This window comes from Lepus europaeus, chromosome 10 (assembly GCF_033115175.1).
Source record: "Lepus europaeus isolate LE1 chromosome 10, mLepTim1.pri, whole genome shotgun sequence".
In the NCBI taxonomy this organism is placed as follows: Eukaryota; Metazoa; Chordata; class Mammalia; order Lagomorpha; family Leporidae; genus Lepus; species Lepus europaeus.
Window position 1 is genome coordinate 69,671,575 of NC_084836.1, and position 19,896 is coordinate 69,691,470.

At 44.5% G+C, this 19,896-nt stretch overlaps 1 protein-coding gene across 3 annotated transcripts in view; it reads left to right on the forward strand.

Annotated features, from left to right (window-relative positions):
- Positions 1 to 19,896, forward strand: part of DIP2B (disco interacting protein 2 homolog B) — a 240,773-nt gene that overhangs the window by 123,674 nt on the left and 97,203 nt on the right. For all 3 annotated transcript variants that reach the window (XM_062203679.1, XM_062203677.1, XM_062203678.1), the window contains exon 3: positions 12,909 to 13,037. In XM_062203679.1, the coding sequence (XP_062059663.1) occupies positions 12,909 to 13,037 (129 nt within the window). The remainder of the gene's footprint in view (positions 1 to 12,908; positions 13,038 to 19,896) is intronic.

Genomic DNA, 19,896 nt, shown 5'->3' on the forward strand with positions numbered 1-19,896 from the left:
GCCAGGTTGAAATCAAGAGCCAGAAGCTTCATCTGGGTCTCCCACATGGGTACAGAGACCCAAGCACTTGGGCATCTTCCGCTGCTTTTACCAGGTATGTTATCAGGGAGCTGGATCGAAGGTGGAGCAGCCAGGACTTGTACCGGTGCCCATATGGGATGACAGCATTGCAGCCATTGGTTTAACCTGCTATACCACAACACCAGCCCCTTTATTTATAAAACACTTTAATACAAGTAACTTCCCAAATATATCCTCAATCCTGCTGTCTTCTGAGCTCCTGACCAGTACATCCAACTGCACGTCAACATCTCTACTTTTACAAGGGGACTTAAAGAAATTCATGGAAAATGGAATTCAAAGGTTTATTTTTGTGCAAAAAAACTTGAAATCCTTGCATTCAAGGGTTCTTTAAAAACCTTCATGGAAAAATGCATATTATGAAAAAAACTGCATTGATTTCAAAATGGTTTTGCACCAAAGTAAACTTATCTTTTAATTTGAAGTACCCCTGTGTATGTTGAAGGCCTATCCATAATTAAATTTATGACTTGTACATACTACTACCTTCTCCTCTCCCTTCTGCACCCACATTCCCCAGGTCCCCAAACCAGCTACAACATCCAGCCTGTTCCTGTGCTTCTCTTCTAGTTCTCTCTCTCTGAGTAAATACAGCTTGCATCTATCAGCCCTGGCAAGTGAGAAATTTATTTACAAGTCACCCTTAACAGCCTCTTCATTCCCCACATCTCATCTGTCACCAAGTTCTGTCAGTTTCATATTTCATGTTTAGCTAGTTTTGGTAAATTTAATTTTTCTAGGAAGTTGTTTTGTGTAGGTTTTCAAAAATTTTTTAAAGATTTTATGTATGTGAAAGGTAGAGGTTTCTTTTGAGAGAGAGAGAGAGAGAGAGAGAGAGAGAGCGCGCGCGCGCGCGAGCTTCCATCCATTGCTTCACTCCCAAAGTGGCTGAAACGGCTGGGTCAGGCCAAATTCAGGAACTCAAGAATTTGTGCCACATTTCATTGCCTTCCCAGGTGCATTAGCAGGGAGCTGGATCAGGCATGGAGCAGCCAGGACTCCATATAGGCTGCTGGTGTTGCAGTCTGTACCTTAATCCACTGTACAACACCGGCCCCTAGATTTATTAGGTTTTAGTCACTTCCACCTCTTTTTTTTCCTCCTGATCAGTCCACTCAGAGGTTTGTCTTTCAAAGAACAAGGGTTTGGTTTTGTTGATTTTTTTGTTTTGTTTTGTTTTCTGATTATCTTCAGCTTCTGTATGGGTTTCTTTTCTTTTACCTTTTTGTTTATTCTTCTGTATGTTTTCCAAGTTGTATGCTTGGATTGTCTGTGTTCTTTCCTAAGATAAGTGTTTCTTCGTTGCACCATGGTCAGAGAACATGCCTGTACAAAATCAAGTCTTTGTTATTTGTTAAGACATGCCTACTCTTCGGGTAAATTTCCATAACTCAGCTATTTGTGTGTTTAATTGTCTGGTGGGTGGTTCTGTGTCCATTAGCTCAAACTAGTTCATTGTGTTGTTTGTGTCTTCTCCATTCTTACTAGCTTTTTGACTATTTGATCTATTAATTGTGATAGAAGTATGTTGAAACACCTATCTTCCTTTCTTTATCTTAACATTTCTGAAGGATTCTTCCAGATTTTTACAGAGATAATTTCTATCAATTTTAATCCCAAGGATCTTAGCATCTCACTTGGCAGTTCACCAGGAAACTGGTCATAGTCTCCACAACAGCCCTGTGAAGTGTTGAAAGGGAGAGGTTGCCTTCCCCTGGCAGAGTGGGCAGCTGCCTCTGTTCTCTGGAGCACCTCCCCTCTGGTGAAAATGGCCCTTGAAGTTCTGCAGTGGCATCTTTTCTTGGGCCTTGCATGCTTTTGCTTTGGAACGTTGCTGCAGCTTCCGGTTTTCATGGCACTGGTGAAAACATTCCTTTCTGTCTTGGTATATTTGAGATTATTTGTGAGCTTGATGTATTTGTTTTTCTTCTTCCATCCTTGGACTTTCTTTCACTTCCTCCCACTGTTTTTGTCCCCTGCTCCAGAACAGGACCTCAGCGTTTACACGTCTTTCTTGGCTTCTTGGCCTGCAGGTTCTCGTGTTGCCCAGATCTGTACCCACACCCTACCTCCCAGGGATAAGACATAACCGCTAATGAATATGCTTATGGGTTGATGTTTTCTAGCTTGCCTTGGTAAAAACTTCTAGTGACCTAAAGGTTTTTCCCAAACTTGGATTCCTTTTGTGATTGCTGCTTGCTTGCTGGAGGGTGTTTGCTCATCACTGTGCCAGGACATACACGTCCTTGCCTTTGCCAGCTCATCCACGCCCCTTTCATCACAGCACTAAGTTCAGTCTTGCCTTTGACGTTGTGCAAGTGTGCCTATGAGTTAAATCGAAACAAAGAAAAATCCTGCTGTTTTATTCTTCTTCTCTCTCACCTCTGGTGATGCCTCTCAAGAATAGTCTAGAATCCTGTTTTCTTAATGGCCTCCCATAAATATGTGGAAATAATGAAAAGTAGAGATTTTTGCAGGAAACTTGTGTGACTTCCTCAATGCAGGATTTTTAGGTTCATGTGTAACCATATTCTTTAAACTGGTGTCTTTTCGGTTGCTATCTTTGACTTTTCCAGCTACCTTTTATCACTGATTGAGATAACAGAGGAAATCTTAATAATTTTAATCAAAATAAAGGACAGTTGCTCTTGGAGTTACAAATGAATGCGAGCACTCTCTGACCCCCAGCTATTTGTGATGCAGTAGAAAACATAAGAAGTTATACAAATGAGCAGCATAAAAGAGTAAAGAAAGCATCATAAGAAAGTTCTCAGCAAACTACTATGCACGTTCAAACACTTGAACTTGAAACCAGTTAATGAATTCAAGAATGGCATTTTGGAATGCTATAGAACATTTCCAACTATAAATATCACGTAGGGTGTGTGTGTGTGTGTATACAGAGTGTGTAAAGGATGGGCAGTAGAATCTATTTGATCTACTCCATTTTGATTGAAAAGTTCCTTCCCAAGTGACAGCATATTAGGGAGAACATGGAATGTCTCATTCTGGTTCCACTCTGATTTGCCTACTTGGCCAGTGTTAGAATTACTATGAACTAGAGCACACGCTACAGTTCTGTCTTTTCCCACATTGCTTTCAGAAGGCTGTCCAAGATCTTCCTCTCGGGGGTTCTTTTTCCTCCTGAACTGTCCAAGAACCCCTGGGATGTAGGCAGTGCAAGAGGAGAGGTGCTTCTCCACCTTGCTGTTTGCTTCTCTGTGTCTCAGAGGCCTGCTGAAAGCTGGTCATCCCTGTGCCACCAGGGCTGCTGCCACTCTGCAGAGCCTGCTCCCAGCTTAGAGCCTCTGGGGTGTGCTCCTTTCATCCCCTGTGCGGCCTTTGTTCAGTTGTCGGTGGCCAGGAACCTCCAGGTCAGGGTACATTCAGATACAGCCCACTGCACTAACTTAACCTTACCTTACCTTCCTAACCTTACCCCAGGGCCTGCACCTCAGAGTCAGGCAGGTGACCCTTTTGCAGAGTGGAGAACTAACACTCTGATTCCCCTCTCCCTTCCCACAGGCAGGGACAGGACGCCGTCCCCAGTGACTCATGGGTGCCTTAGCCTCGCAGGGCAAACTCCGCAGGTGATTCAGGGTGCCCTCACCCACCTTTCATGAATGGAGTAGGTGTGAGGGTTCTATTTGTAATGATTCCAGGTGATTCTTGGCACATTCTCAGCGGAGAACAGCAGATCTGCGAGGGGCATCCTGCTCTGTTAGTAGTGTCTACCAGATAGGGTTCTTGGCAGGGTAACATGGGATGGTGCTAGGGAAGTTGAAAGAGCAGCAGAAATGTTATTATCATTGTTCTTGTGCCATTTCCTGTTTAAATACCTTCAAAGGCTGCCCATTTGGCTGAGGTCAAGGGACCTGCTCCTGCTTTTCCCCTTACAGCCTTGTTTTGTAGCAGCCCACTCTCTCACTGCACTTTAGCTCCACCAGTCTTGGTAAAGGTTTTATCCTTTCCTGGGCTTCCACAGACATGCTTTGTATAAATGGCCTTTGCCTGTCTGCCTAGGTAAGCCCTGCATCAGTGTCATCTTTTCCCAGACCCTCACCTTACCTGGAACTCCAGAGTTGAAGCCCCCATTTGGGAGTGCAGAGATCCTTGTTCCTTGCCTTCTCAGCTCGTGTCATGATATAAAAGATAGGCAGAATTGCAGATCTCTTTAAAGACCAGTGAGTGTATCTGCTCTGTTCACCCATAAAAATTCACTCCACGGCATTCCCCGCTTCTCAGAGTCCTGCCTGCTTTGCTCTGTTCTTCCTAACAGGTGAGAATATTGGTTAAATCAGAGGCTGAATTGAAAGATAAGAAGCTGTGGTTGGATTTCTTCCATCTTCCTCAGTGAAACTTTCACGTTTTATATTAAATGTCAGCTTCTTTTCCAACTTATCATTGTCATCATGTTCAAACAGTAGAAACATATAAGACTAATGCCTTTCTTCCAAAGAACAATTAATTGTGTACATATTGGCCATGGAGAAGGAGAACTTTTTGTTCTATTACAGGAACTTAGCTACTGGTTTTTCTTCTTAAACTTACTAAAGCAGCCAACATCATTGCTACTTAGACATCATGGCGACCCCTAGTGGCCACTATGCATAGTCCATTGTTAAAAATCAGGAACCCCAAGCTGAAGCCACTGCTTCACTGTAATATTTTTCTTTGGATCCCTATTATAGCTTACACTAGAATTTAGAAATTTTGAGGAAGACTTTATTTCTGAGTATTTATCTGTTCTTAGAGTCTTTTAAAATTATCTTGATTTTAAACCCAATTCTCTTTCTAGATAGAAAGCAATGAAATAGAGTTGTAGAGTGCCTTGTCAGTTCTGTATTCCAAATACATGTGGGTTTTCATGGCCCATCTGATCCTGCGATTGTATGTAGTCTTCACGTAATAGCTGTAATCACAGTGTGCACATAATATTTTGTGTTATTTTATCACTGGCATTTCATTGAGACTAAAATGTCTGTATGGTTTACATATGTTTTCAATTTTAATGGTTTATAGTCTCCGATACAGACAGTTAATTCATATTTGTTTTTAGACTTTCCTTACTATGGTGGTGAAATTAGGCATATTTTATTCCAAACACAGAAATCTACATATTAGCACCCCAGGTAAATTCTGAGTTCTTTTTTAAGAGTGCAGAACCCAGCCAGGGAATGATTCACGTTTTTGGCAGCATCTTACCTGCCCAGCTGAGGTCACACAGGCTGCTAAGTCACGCCCTGCTGTCTTCCCATGGCCCTGGTCTCCCTCCTGCTGTATTCAGTGAATCTGGGGTAGGTCGTTTCCTGCCCCACCCACCTTAGATGTCACTCTTGCAAGTATACTGAGGTGAGAGCAAGCCTTCCAAAGTCTTTCAGTCCAGCCGGGACATGATTTCTGTTCTCTTACCTCAAATGCACATTTGCTTTGCCATTCGTTTCTGGGGATGGGAAAATGAGGTAACTCATTTTAGATTGTTGGAAAATCCTGCTCATAGCATTATAATTTACCTAGGATACTAAAGATGGAATATTATTTGAACTTACTTGGGTAGGACTCTACTCTGTGTGCTTATAATCTTCAAATTAAGGAAATCCAGTGTAATCTTAATTTCCTTCTTTGTACTTAACTGTTCCCTTGATGTTCTTTGTCTAACATCTATGTTTACATTCAGAAGACAACTCTAAATTATAAAAAACTTGTAAAACCTAATAAAGCCTATGGAAAATATAGAAATCATCTGGAACTCATCACCTGGAGATAGTTGGCTGTTAACATTTTTACTGTATTTGCTTCTAGTGTTTTTCTAATTAATGTATTTGAGAGACAAGAGAAAGAGACAAACAGACCAACACACTGACAGAGTTCCTGTCTGCTGGTTCATTCTTCAAATGCCTACAATGGCTGGGGCTAGTCCTAGACCAAAGCCAGGAGTTGGGAACTCAATCCAGGTCTCCCATGTGGGTGGCAGGGACCCAGTTACTTGCTCAAGTAATTACTAAGGCCTGCCAGGGTGTGCATTAGCAGAACCCTGGACTCGGGAGTAGAGCTGGGAATTGCACCTGTGCCCTCTAATTGGACACAGATATCTTAACTGCTAGGCCAAATGCCTACTCCACTTCTCGCTTTTTTTTTTTTTTTTTTTTTTTTTGACAGGCATACTGGATAGTGAGAGAGAGAGAGACAGAGAGAAAGGTCTTCCTTTTTGCCGTTGGTTCACCCTCCAATGGCCGCTGCAGCCGGCGCATCTCGCTGATCCGATGGCAGGAGCCAGGTGCTTCTCCTGGTCTCCCATGCGGGTGCAGGGCCCAAGCACTTGGGCCATCCTCCACTGCCTTCCCGGGCCATAGCAGAGAGCTGACCTGGAAGAGGGGCAACCGGGATAGAATCCGGCGCCCCAACCGGGACTAGAACCTGGTGTGCCAGCGCCACAAGGCGGAGGATTAGCCTGTTAAGCCACGGCGCCAGCCCGCTTCTCAAATTTTTAATGCACATTCAAATAATTCATAAATCTTATATTTTAAAAAATTAACTATATTATAAGGAGATAAAAATTTTAAAAATTCATATAAGAAAATGATTTTTGCATTTCAAAAAAAATCTAGTACAAGGTTTCCTTATTAACCTCTTGTTATATTTGCAGTGATTCAGTTCCTCTTTTTTACAGTTACTCTTTTTTACAACTTTTAAAAAAGTGTTGCTGGTGGCTGGCGCCGCGGCTTAATAGGCTAATCCTCCGCCTGCGGCTCTGGCACACCAGGTTCTAGTCCCGGTCGGGGCACTGGATTCTGTCCAGGTTGCCCCTCTTCCAGGCCAGCTCTCTGCTGTGGCCCGGGAAGGCAGTGGAGGATGGCCCAAGTCCTTGGGCCCTGCACCCGCATGGGACACCAGGAGAAGCACCTGGCTCCTGGCTTCGGATCAGCGCGGTGTGCCGGCCGCAGCATGCCGGCCATGGAGGGTGAACCAATGGCAAAAGGAAGACCTTTCTCTCTGTCTCTCTGTCTCTCACTGTCCACTCTGCCTGTCAAAAAAAAAAAAAAAAAAAAAAAAGTGTTGCTGGCGCCACGGTTCACTAGGCTAATCCTCCGCCTGCAGCGCCGGCACACCAGGTTCTAGTCCCGGTTGGGGCACCGGATTCTGTCCCGGTTGCCCCTCTTCCAGTCCAGCTCTCTGCTGTGGCCAGGGAGTGCAGTGGAGGATGGCCCAAGTGCTTGGGCCGTGCACCCGCATGGGAGACCAGGAGGAAGCAGCTGACTCCTGGCTTTGGATCGGCGCAGTGTGCCGGCCATAGCAGCCATTTGGGGGGTGAACCAATGGAAGGAAGACCTTTCTCTCTGTTCTCTCTCTCTCTCTCACTGTCTAACTCTGCCTGTCAAAAAAATAAAAAATAAAAATAAGGTATCTAGTTAATTTATTTGAGAGGTAGAGACACATACAGAGAGTGGCAGAGAGAGATACAGTACCCTCATCCTCTGTTTACTTCCCTGGTACGTAGGGGCTGGGACCTCTGTCCAGGTCTCCCAGCTGGGCAGCAGGGACACAGGTATTTGAGCCATCACCTGCTTCCTCTCAGGACATGTCTTAGCAGGAAACTAGAATCAGGAGCAGGGTTGGGACTCCTTGAACCCAGGTACTCCTCTAGGGGATATAGGCATCTTATGCAGTGAATGAACAACTAAACCAAAGGCCTACCCCCATTTGTGAAGACTTTTGGTTCTTAAGATTTACTTATTTATTTGAAAGGCAAAGTTACAGATATTGGAGGTGGAAGAGAGAGGGAGGATCCATTCCCCACACGGCCTCATGGTGAAGCCAGGAACCTGGAACTCCATCCGGGAACTCAGCAGAGACCCAGGCACTTGGGCCATCTTTAGCTGCCTTCCTAAGTGCATTAGCAGGGGGCTGGATATGAAGTGGGATGCAGTCAGCAGCCTAACCTGCTGCGACACAGCGCCAGCTCCCATTTGTGGTAACTTCTTTTTTTAATTTATTTTTTATTTATTTTTTTTGTGACAGGCAGAGTGGACAGTGAGAGAGAGAGAGAGAGAAAGGTCTTCCTTTTGCAGTTGGTTCACCCCCCAATGACCGCTGCAGCTGGCGCACTGCACTGATCGGAAGCTAGGAGACAGGTGCTTCTCCTGGCCTCCCATACGGGTGCAGGGCCCAAGGACTTGGACCATCCTCCACTGCACTCCTGGGCCATAGCAGAGAGCTGGACAGGAAGAGGAGCAACCGGGACAGAATCCGGCGCCCCGACCGGGACTAGAACCCGGGGCACTGCAGGCAAAGGATTAGCCTGTTGAGCCACAGCGCCTGCCTTCCATTTGTAGTAATTTCTAACAGAGATGTTCCTTTTATCCATGTCATTCTCAAACATGTTTCAACTCCAAGTTCCACATCACATTCGTATCATTTAAAAAAATATTTATTTATTTATTTGAAAGGCAGAGTTACAGAGAGGCAGATGTAGAGGCAGAGGCAGAGAGAGAGAGGTCTTCCATCCGCTAGTTCACTCCCCAGATGGCCACAACGGCCAGAGCTGCGCTAATCCGGAGCCAGGAGCCAGGAGCTTCCTCCGGGTCTCCCACACGGGTGCAGGGGCCCAAACACTTGGGCCATCTTCTACTGCTTTCCCAGGCTATAGCAGAGAGTTGGATCAGAAGTGGAGCAGCCTGGACTCGAACCAGCACCCACATGGGTTGCTGACGCTACAGGTGGCGGCTTTCCCCGCTTTGCCACAGCACCGGCCCCTCATATCATTTCTTTGTGAAATTTTTATTCTTTAGCTGCATTATCTTCTTTCTCCTATTCTTAATAATTTCATTGAGAAATATAAGGTAAAAGCATGGGTAAGGGAAGACTGGTTTAAAAAAAGTACATCAGAGGCCAGCACTGTGGTGTAGTAGGTTAATCCTCCGCCTGCGGCACCAGCATCCCATATGGGCACCGGTTCTAGTCCCGGCTGCTTCCCTTCCGATCCAACTCTGCTGTGGCCTGAGAAAGCAGTAGAAGATGGCCCAAGTGCTTGGGCGCCTGCACCTGCATGGGAGACCAGGAAGGAGCTCCTGGCTCCTGGCTCCTGGCTTCAGATCGGTGCAGCTCTGACCATTGAGGCCACTGGGGAGTGAACCAACGGATGGAAGACCTTTCTGTTTCTCCCTCTCACTGTCTGTAACTCTACCTCTCAAATAAATAAACAAAATCTTTAAAATAAAATAAAAATTAAAAAGTACACAAACCTCATTTTGATCAAAATGATAATATAAATAATAAAAATAAATTTTTAAAAACTTGTTGAATAATTTTCTCTATGCATTTTTATAAGTAGCTCATGAGTGCTAATCTATTTTCCATTCTGTATATGTCATCTAACCAATGAAGTAAAAATAGACTGTTTCTACTTTTTGTTCTCTATTCAAAATTAATTGGAATCTATTTTTAGTAACTTTTCTAACGAATGAAGTTTATTTGGAGAAGCTTTTGGCAGATTGTTTTGCATGTTGGCAGGTGGTTTGGTTTGGTTTTGGGTTTTTTTAAATTACTCTCTAACTTCTAACTAAATCCTGAGGCATTATGTGCTCTTATAGTAAATTGTTAATTTTGATTACTTTCTTTTGAAGAGTTTTAGGATAATTTCCATGACTTCTTCTGACTGAGAATCAGTGGAATTAGTCAGACCTGGGTTTAAATTCTGATTTTTGCCATTTCTTGGCTTCATTTTCAGTAAGCAAATTCATGTCTCTGTCCCCTTTTCTGTAAAAAAGAGGCTAGTAATGGTGATAACTTCAAAGGTTGTAGTGAGAAATAAGGAAGATAAAGTGTGGAAACTTCTGTATGAACAGTGCTTGGCACAAGGCAAACACTTAAAAGTGTAAGCTCTATTATTGTAGACTAGAGGCTGACAAACTTTCTATAGAGGGCCAGTATTTTAGGCTTTGTGACCATACACTGTCACAATGACTCAGCTCTGCTGAGAGGTGTGGAAGCAGCCATGGACTCTGTATACACGGATGAGCGTGGCTGTGCAACAGTAAATGTATTTATAAAAACAGATGGCCGGCCATGATTGGCCCATGGGCTGTAGCTTGTTGACCTCTATGCAAGATTATCATAAAACTAACAATGAAATAAGGTATGGAGAATGGAAGAATTCTACAGAGCTCTGAGCTCTTCTGCGAAATGGATTACCAAGAGCATGTAGACTGATTAAAGACTTTAGTTTATAACACCAAACACTTAAAAATCTTTGTCTCACTTGGCTAATCCTCCGCCTGCGGTGCCAGCACCCCGGGTTCTAGTCCCAGTTGGGGTGCCGGATTCTGTCCCGATTGCTCCTCTTCCAGTCCAGTCCAGCTCTCTGCTGTGGCCCGGGAAGGCAGTGGAGGATGGCCCAAGTGCTTGGGCCCTGCACCCGCAAGGGAGGCCAGGAGGAAGCACCATTTGGGAGGTGAACCAACGGAAGGAAGACCTTTCTCTCTGTCTCTCTCTCTCTCTCACTGTCTAACTCTGCCTGTCAAAAAAGAAATTATCGGCCGGCGCCGCGGCTCACTAGGCTAATCCTCCGCCTTGCGGCTCCAGCACACCGGTTCTAGTCCCGGTCGGGGCACCGATCCTGTCCCGGTTGCCCCTCTTCCAGGCCAGCTCTCTCCTGTGGCCAGGGAGTGCAGTGGAGGATGGCCCAAGTCCTTGGGCCCTGCACCCCATGGGAGACCAGGATAAGCGCCTGGCTCCTGCCATCGGATCAGCGCGGTGGCCATTGGAGGGTGAACCAACGGCAAAGGAAGACCTTTCTCTCTGTCTCTCTCTCACTGTCCACTCTGCCTGTCAAAAATTAAAAAAAAAAAAAAAAAATCTTTGTCTAAAACATGTTCTGCTGCTGAGTTAACATATTTTATAATGAAAATCTTGGCTACCAGGAACCATAAAAAGCAGGTTGGTGGAAAACATAGTAGGAAATATTCCTCTTTATCTTTTGAAACACAGTATTATAAAAAATAATGTGGAGTGTGCATTTAGCCTAATGGTTAAGGTGCCTGCTGCCCACATCAGAGTGCCTGGGTTCCATTCCAGACCCTATTCCTGATTCGGGCTTCCTGCTCATGCAGACCCTGGGAGGCAGCAGTGTTGGAACAAGTTGTTGGGTCCCTTCCACCCACATAGAAGATGTGGACTGAGTTCCTGGCTCAGTTTCAGCCTGGTCCAGCCCTGACCATTGTGGACATTCGGGGAATGAGCAGCAGTGGGTGGGAGCTCTCTGACTCTGTCCCTGTCTCTGGCTCCATCTGCCTCTCAAATAAAATGGAAGAAAGGATAATTTAGCCACCTTTTACATCTTCTGGTTTTGTGGGCCAGGATTTTGACCAGGGATCATTTTTATGATTCTTTTGGCGCTCACTGGGGTCATTTGTTGGATGTCACCTAATGGATGGGCTGCTGTGGGTGTTCCAAGATGGGTCATTCATATGTTCTGGTGCCTTGATAGGGGAATTTGGAAGGTTGGGCCTACCCACTGTCAGCAAGAATACCTACTCAGCCTCACACTGTGCTAATAATAATAATGACCTTTATTAAAAAATAAAAAGTGCTTGGATATCATTATGAATCTCAGTTCCTGTGTTATCTTGCTGTGGTCAAGACTTTTCTGGGGCACACAGGACCACTGCTGGTACTTCCCAGATTATTGTGCTTTGAGTCTGCTCTCTTTGTCTGGTTTTGTAGGCCAGTTCTCGGTAATGTCTGGAGCGTGGACTTGCTACGTAGGTGACATCTTACTATCCAGGGTACTTGATTTGCTATGTGTAAGCCACCTTGCCGGGCACCACAAAGCACTGTTAAAGAAACCTAAAATTGTGCCTTAAGAAAAAAAGGAAATCATTTACTATGTGGCGACATGGATGGACCTGGAAGACATTATGAAATAAACCAGTCACATAAGGACAAATGCTGTATTGTCTCATTTGTATGTGCTATCTACAGCAGTCAGACTCAGCAGAGTGTTGGTTTCCAGGGGTTCTGTGGAGGAGAAACGCAGACTTGCTGTCCAAAAGGTATAAAATTTCAGTTCCACAAGATGAATAAGTTCTGCTGTACTGCGTTGTGCCTGTGGTGGACTGTGCTGTATTGAACACTTAAATTTGGTTTGAAGGATAGATCTCTTGTTGACTGCAGTGGTTTGTTTGGTTTGGTTTGGTTTGGTTTTGGAGAAGGAACTAACCATTTGGGGAAAAATAAAAAGATGGTAAAATACCAAAGCTTGCAGTGTTTTTCCTCTGTTCATTTTCCTCCTTGCCCATCTTCTTGGTGAGACAGTACTGTCAGGAGGCCAGCGGATGGGACCAGGCGGGCACCAGGAAGGGATAGGTTTGGAGGGGACCCCAGGCAGAAAGTCAAGCAGTAGACTTGACCTAAAGCTGTTTGCACACCGCAGTCACCCTGACTTTGATTGAATTATGTGCTTGTCTGGAGTGGTTCCTGTTGTGGTTGCTAAAGCTCCCAAGCTATTTTTTGTATCATTATGCAGAATTAGGGGGTCATGTGCATTGCCCCCCACTGCCCAACCTATCACCACTGTTCCTTGGAGTCTTTGGAATGGGGATTGTACACATATCTTCTTGCTGCTTCTCTGCTAGCAGCGTATCGACAGTTAGAGGAGCTCTGGGTGATGTTGTTCAGCATCGTGTTACGTGCGTGTATGTAACCTCTCTGACCTGTACTGTAGATGTGAAGCTGTGCAGGAAACAGTACTCCCTCGGCGTGCTGTGAGTGCTGAAAGTGCTCAGCTGTGATCATTTCTGGGTAACCATCTTCCAAACTTCCTTTTTCAGAAACCGATTCAGCAGTACAGAAAGAACATAGAAACCAGACACCTACTCCATCTGCAGCTCAAACTTCCGCCCCTTCTAAGTACCACCGGACTCGCTCTGGAGGAGCCCGGGATGAACGATACCGATCAGGTGAGCAGGACCTGCAGAATTACCAGCTGAATAACTTTTACTGACTGCAACATGAGCTGTGCATACTAAGAGCTTCTAGAGTTTGACACTTTTCCTTTGAGATACCAGCAAGTCTACAGTAACATCAGTCAGAGTTAATTCAGTGTCTACTGTGTATCAGGTGTAGTAGATACTCAGCATTTGCTGGCGATGCAGCAACAAATAAGACCATTTCTGCCTTTCAGGAATTTAGCAGTTTAACAAGAAAAGCTGCGATGGGCATTTGGCCTAGCAGTTGAGACACCGGTTACGATGTCCACATCCCACATCAGAGTACCTAGGTTTACTTCCTGGCTCAAGCTCCTGATTCTAGCTTTCTGCTAATACAGACCCTGAACGGCAGCAATGGTCACTTAAGTAATCGGGTCCCTGCCATCCATATAGAAGACTTGGATTGGGATCTGGGTCCCTGGGTTTGGGCTTGGCCCTGCACTGGCTGCTCTGGGTATTTGGGGAGTGAACTGGCAGAGGATAGCTCTGTCTGTCTGCCTGCCTGCCCATCTAACTGCACCTCAGATAAATAAAAAATAAGGTAAAATAAAAAGAAGAGAAGCCAAACAAGCAGAGACATGTGAGCAAATAAGTTGGTAAGAGAGGGAAGGGGTCAGTTTCCAGGGAAGGACGGGGAGAGCTCAGTGGACCTGATTTGAAGAGACTTGTCCTGTGTTTGCGGAGACATTGACGAAGTAGCCCTTTAACTGACGCCGCTGAAACAAACTGACGGTGAAGTTCAGGTTCATACACTCTATCTCTTCCCACCCCAGAAGGACCTGTGGGAGGGAAGAGGCAAGGTGCTGTGGTTGCAGTGGGAGTTTGCTTCTGTTCATACTGTGCCGGGAACAGGCTGCCAGTGCCAGCAGTTCCCACTCGGATGAGCAGAGGAACAAGGCACAGAGGCCCAGTAGCACCTGTGATACAGCAGGCCCTTCCCACGCCCACTTTCTGTCCCCTGTCTCAGCACGTTTCTTCTGAGTAGTAGGGTTAAGCTTGAAAAATGAACTGGAATGTTACTTTTCTTCATATTTTTGTTTTCCTCGTACCAGCCAAGGTTAACCTTAACTTTTTTTTTTTTTTAATTGAAAGCAGTTGTACAAAGGCACTTCAGGAAAGTTTGCAAAAATTGAAATTAAAAAATAAGTTTATTTTGATGCCTACAGGATAGCACATCTGCCTAGAAACTGCTTTAGGCAGAATTAGGAAAGGGCTAGACACTTGATGAACTATGTGAGCCAGTTTATGAGCTGATTTAGAGGAAGAGCAAAAAAAACATCAATTTAAAAAAATGGTAAAAGTGATACAGCACCCCATAATTTTCCTGTGTACCTAGTCTGGTCATTGATCTGGGAGGCTTGCTCAGTGAATAAGGCATCTACATAGATAAGAATTAGCTGGGGAAGTAGCACCAGATAGTGGATCCAGAAGTGGTTTATTATGGCAGGAACTTAGAATGCAAAGGCCAGGTACCAGGCGTTGTAGCAGAGCAGGTTCAGCTGCCACCTGCAACACCAGCATCCCATATCACAGCACTGGTTCAAGTCCTGGCTGCTCCACTTCTGATCCAGCTCCCTGCTAATGTGCCTGGGAAAGCAGTGGAGGGTGGCCCAGGTACTGGATCCCTGCCATCCACATGGGAGATGTGGATGGAGTTCCTAGCTTTGGCCTGCCTGGCTCCTGGCTTTTGCAACCATTTGGGGAGAAGATCTCTCTCTCCTTTCCGCTGTCATTCAGATTTCAAATAGGAAATAATTTTTTTTTTAAAGAAAAAAAGGAAAAGAATGCAAAGGCCAGAAAGAGATGGGCGACGAAGCTAAAAATTACCAGAGATCAAGTCTTAAGGAGTACTGAATGTCACTGAAGGATTCCAGCAGAATGGCAACATTGAGGTTTTCAATTGTTCTGGTAGCTCACTTGAGTGCAGACTGCCTGCCCCATCGCTGCTGGGTCCAGTGCCTGGCACAGGGCCCTACCAATGTGAACACCTACCCAGATATTTTGGAACAAGGAAGGAATAAAAGTAGTTATTAGTTGAGGCATGGAAGAAGCAAGACATTTTAGAAACTCTGGTTGGTTGTTGACAGGAGCCCTGTGTCGCCTCTTGAGACTGAGTCAGGTTCAGCTGCTGTGGGGATCCCATCAGCGAAGAGGGTTTTGGTCTTTGCTGCTCTCATCATTGGCCGTCTGGGAAGTGTTTTTGTTGTTGTTGTTGTTGTTTTAAAGATTTATTTATTTGAAAGTCAGAGTTACACCGAGAGAGAAGGAGAGGCAGAGAGAGGTCTTCCATCTGCTGGTTCACTCCCCAATTGGCTGCAATGGCCAGAGCTGTGCCAATCCGAAGCTAAGAGCCAGGAGCTTCCTCTGGGTCTCCCACACGGGTGCAGGGGCCCAAGGACTTGGGCCATCTTCTACTGTTTTCCCAGGTCATAGCAGAGAGTTGGATTGGAAGTAGAGCAGCTGGGACTCAAATCGGCGCCTATATGGGATGCTGGCACTGCAGGCGGTGGCTTTACCTGCTATGCCACAGTGCAGGCCCCTGTCTGGGAGTTTTATGTTTTTTGTTTTTTTTTTTCTTTTGGTTTTTGTTTTGTTTGTATTTTACAGGATGTAATAAAAGGATGAATGAGCACCAAAAGATGATCTTCCTTTGTCCATGCTAATCATGTAGGGAACACTACAGTGGCTCATTTAATGGTGTAAAATTTTGACCTTTACTTACTAAAACCTAACTGTGATCTCCAGTCTCTGTTTTTGTCCCAATTCTCTTGGATTACCCCAACTATTAAGAGATAGCATCTGTGAATTATTTACTAGTGAGCAGACTGTAGAGACTGCAGGGATACTGACGAGTGTTTAACCCTCAGGTTTGCATATGTATTTCACTTTGATTTTTTTGCTTGTTTGTTATTTTAAGAGTGGTTGCAAGAAATCAGCCAGAAAGGAAGTGAGGAAGGGAAGAAAGGCAGTTAACAAAACCTGAGTGTATTTAAAGTGCGGCTGTATTGTGATGACAGCGAATGTGATGGAGGCGTGCAGGCATAGATTTTGGGTGAAAATATCACTTTTCAGTGTGTTTGGGATTGCACCACTAAATAATAAAAGAAAGTTCAGCACATTGGAGAAATTTGCAGTCTCCAATAATTCTAGCTTCTGTGCATCAGAAGAAATCAATGGCACCAGCAGAGGTAGAGCGGATAAGCTGCAGTTGGTGGGAGCTAAACTTCTATTGTCTTTGCTACTCCGGTCATAGGAAGGGTTGCAGTTCGTGTCAGATGCAAAAGTAGCTTGAGAACATGGGGTATGCTTAGTAAAAGTAGCAAGAATTCAGATTAAAGGGCCAGCTTTGTGACGTAGCGGGTTATTCCACTTCTGATCCAACTCACTGCTAATGGCAGTGAAAGGCAGCAAAAGATGGCCCAACTGTACCCTGCCACCCACATAGGAGACCCAGATGAAGCTACTGCCTTCATCCTGGCCCAACTCTGGCCGTTGCAGACATCTGGGGAGTGAACCAGCAGATGGAAGATAGATCAATCAATCCATTTCTTTCTCTGTCTCCCACCTTCCATAACTCAAATAAATAAATAAATCTTTTTAGAAAAAAATTTCAAAATAAAGTGGCAGGTACACAGAAATGAGTACAACTGAAAAATCATTTCATGTGGTAAAATCTTTTTTTTTTTTTTTTAAGATTTATGTATTTGAAAGATAGAGTAACAGATCTTCCATTTTCTGGTTCACTTGTTGGAGTCTTATTTGCACCTACAACATTTCAGTCATAATCTTATCCAAACAGACTTAGCAGAGTTTGTGTCACCTGGCCTGCTGCTGTTCTGCGTGCTTGGCCAACAGGGACAGCACGTTTCACATGTTCTGTTTATTTAGCATCCCTTTTTCCTGCATATCAAGGCATGACACACATTCCTGCACATGTGTGCTATAGTCCCAAGTTCAGAAAATATACAGCTGAATGGCCAAGACAGAAAGTGATCCTTTGATGTTAATCTTGAGAAATTAGCCACTCTAAACAAAACAACAAAAATAAAACAAAAAAAGACCTTTAAGGGAGTATTTGTATCACCTTATTCAACTCAAACATTAGTGTTGGAAAATGATACCCAGCTTCTGTGTGCTTCTGACAGAGATGTCCAGAGTTAGCCATGTCTGGGGACTAAACGTCGGAAGTGATTTCTTTATCAAGAATCAAGATGAATTGTGTGCTGGTGAATGAGTCACATTCAGTTAAGAGAGCTGCCTGTTCTTATTAATGATAGCATTTGCTAATAGAGTAGCTGTGAACAACTCCCCTTGACACCAGTGGACGGGCCAAGATGGATCCTATTAGAAGATAGCTGAGTTGGGTGATTTGATTTGTTCTGCAGTCTGATGCTACAAATCCTTGTGGCAGAGAACACGCTCCATAACTATTAATTAATTATCCAAAGAATACAGGCCTTCTAAAACTTTATTGACAGAAATAATTTCTTAGATTTGTTAAGTTTGTTATCACATGTTTCATATCCCATCTAAAAATACTTTTGGAAAATGTTGTTTTTAATTAATGAATGTGAGCATTTTATGTGTTGTTGCCATGTTTTTGAGAAAGTGCTGTCAGTATAAGTGGATAATCATTTATTTTCCATGACAACTAAGAACCATATTGCTTCTGATACAAGTATAATATAAAAGGGGCACCTTTAAGGGCTGGTATTATGGTGTGGCAGGTGAAGCCACCTCTTGCAGTGCTGGCATCCCATATGGGTGCCGGTTCGAGTCCTGTCTGCTCCACTTCCGATCCAGCTCTCTGCTGTGGCCTGGGAAAGCAGTTGAAGATGGCCTAAGTCCTTGGGCCCCGAACCCACGTGAGAGACCCAGAAGAAGCTCCTGGCTCCTGGCTTCAGATCGGCCCAGCTCTAGCTGTAGCGGCCATCAGGGGAGTGAATCAGCAGATGTAAGACCTCTCTCTCTGCCTCTGCCTCTGCTTCTCTGTAACTCTGCCTTTCAAACAAACAAATAAATCTTTTTTTAAAAGGGGAGAGCACCTTTCACACTATGGGGTCTGGGTGTCTTAACTGACATGTTTGCTGCTAGGCCAAATGCTGCCCCTGAAGGAAACTTTAACACACTTCTGAAAGACAGATAATAGACATGATAAACAGAAATGCATCCCTTGTTCTTAAACAATCTAACATCCCAAAGATACTAGTGTTTTCCATAAATATGGTTATAAATTGAACTAAATTCCAATAAGACAATGTCAGATTATTTATGGAGCTAAAAAATGATTTTTGAGGTTCATTTGGACAAACATGTAAGAACAGGAAAACAGAAAAGTTACAAGGTGTGACTACAGCTACTAAGACATACGATAAAGACTGTATGGTTAAAGCAGTGTTGGGGCCTGCATTGTGGTACAGCAGGTAAAGCCACCATCTGCAACACCAGCATCCAATGTGGGTGCTAGTTCATGTCTTGGTTGCTCCATTTTTGATCTAACTCCTTGCTAATGGCCTGGGAAAGGCAATGGAGGATGGCCCAGGTATTTGCGCCACCGCCACCCACATGGAAGACCCAGATGCAGCTCCTGGCTTTGGCCTGCCTGAGCCCTGGCTGTTGCAACCATCTGGGGAGTTAATCAGTGAATAGAAGATCTCTCTCATTCTTTCTCTCTCTCTTTCTCTCCCTCCCCTGCCCACACTTCCTCTGTAACTCCTTCAAATAAAGTAATTCTTTAAAAAAAAAAAAAATGTGGAATACAGCACACATATGGGCAGCCTGACCATTGGAATGGAATAAGAAGTTCAAAAATAAATTAGCACTGGGGCCTGCGCTGTGGCACAATGGGTTAAAAGCTGCAGCCTGCAGCACCAGCATCCCATATGGGTACCAGTTTGAGTCCCAGCTGCTCTGCTTCCAATCCAGCTCTCTGCTATGGCCTGGGAAAGCAGTAGAAGATGGCCCGGGTCCTTGGGTCCCTGCAGCCGGGTGGGAGATCTGGAAGAAGCTCCTGACTCCTGGCTTCGGATCAGTTCAGCTCTGGCTGTTGTGGTCATTTGGGGAGTGAACCAGTGGATGGAAGACCTCTCTCTCTGGCTCTACCTCTCTATGTAACTCTGAATTTCGAATAAATAAAACAAATCTTTAAAAAAATTTAACAATAAACCAGCATACATCTGGGAATTTCTTGTATGATAAAGATGACTTTGCAATCACTAGGGCACTTTTTAACAGATGGTATTAGGACTGCTAGAGAAAGATTAATAAGATCCATATCACCATATACAAGCATAAACCTCAAACAGATAAGAGATCTGCATGTGAAAAAGCAAGCATAGAAGTGCCAGAAGGAAATTGTAATGAATTGTTCTGTAATCGAGTCTTAATTAAGTATCAAAAAAGACTGCATAAAAATAATTTTTGAAAAGATTTATTAATTTATTCATTTGGAAAGCAGAACAAGAGAAAGGAGGAGAGGGTGAGAGAGAGAGAAAGAGATCATCCATTCACTGGTTCATTCCCCCAAGTGACCACAGCAGTCAGGTCTGGGCCAGGCCAGGGCCAGGAGCAAGGAACCAGAAACCCCTGTCTGTGTCTCCCACATGGTTGGCAAGGACTCAAGTACATGGGCCATCATTTGCTTCCTTCTTGGCATATTGGCATGAAGCTGGGTAAGAAGCAGAGTAACTGGGAATCAGTCTAATGGTCTGATATGGGATGTGGATGTGCAAAGCAGTGGCTTAACCTGCTGTGCCACAATGCCAGCCTGTCCCCTCCTGCCACCACCACCACCACCACCCGCAATAATTTTTTATTATGGTAAAAAAAA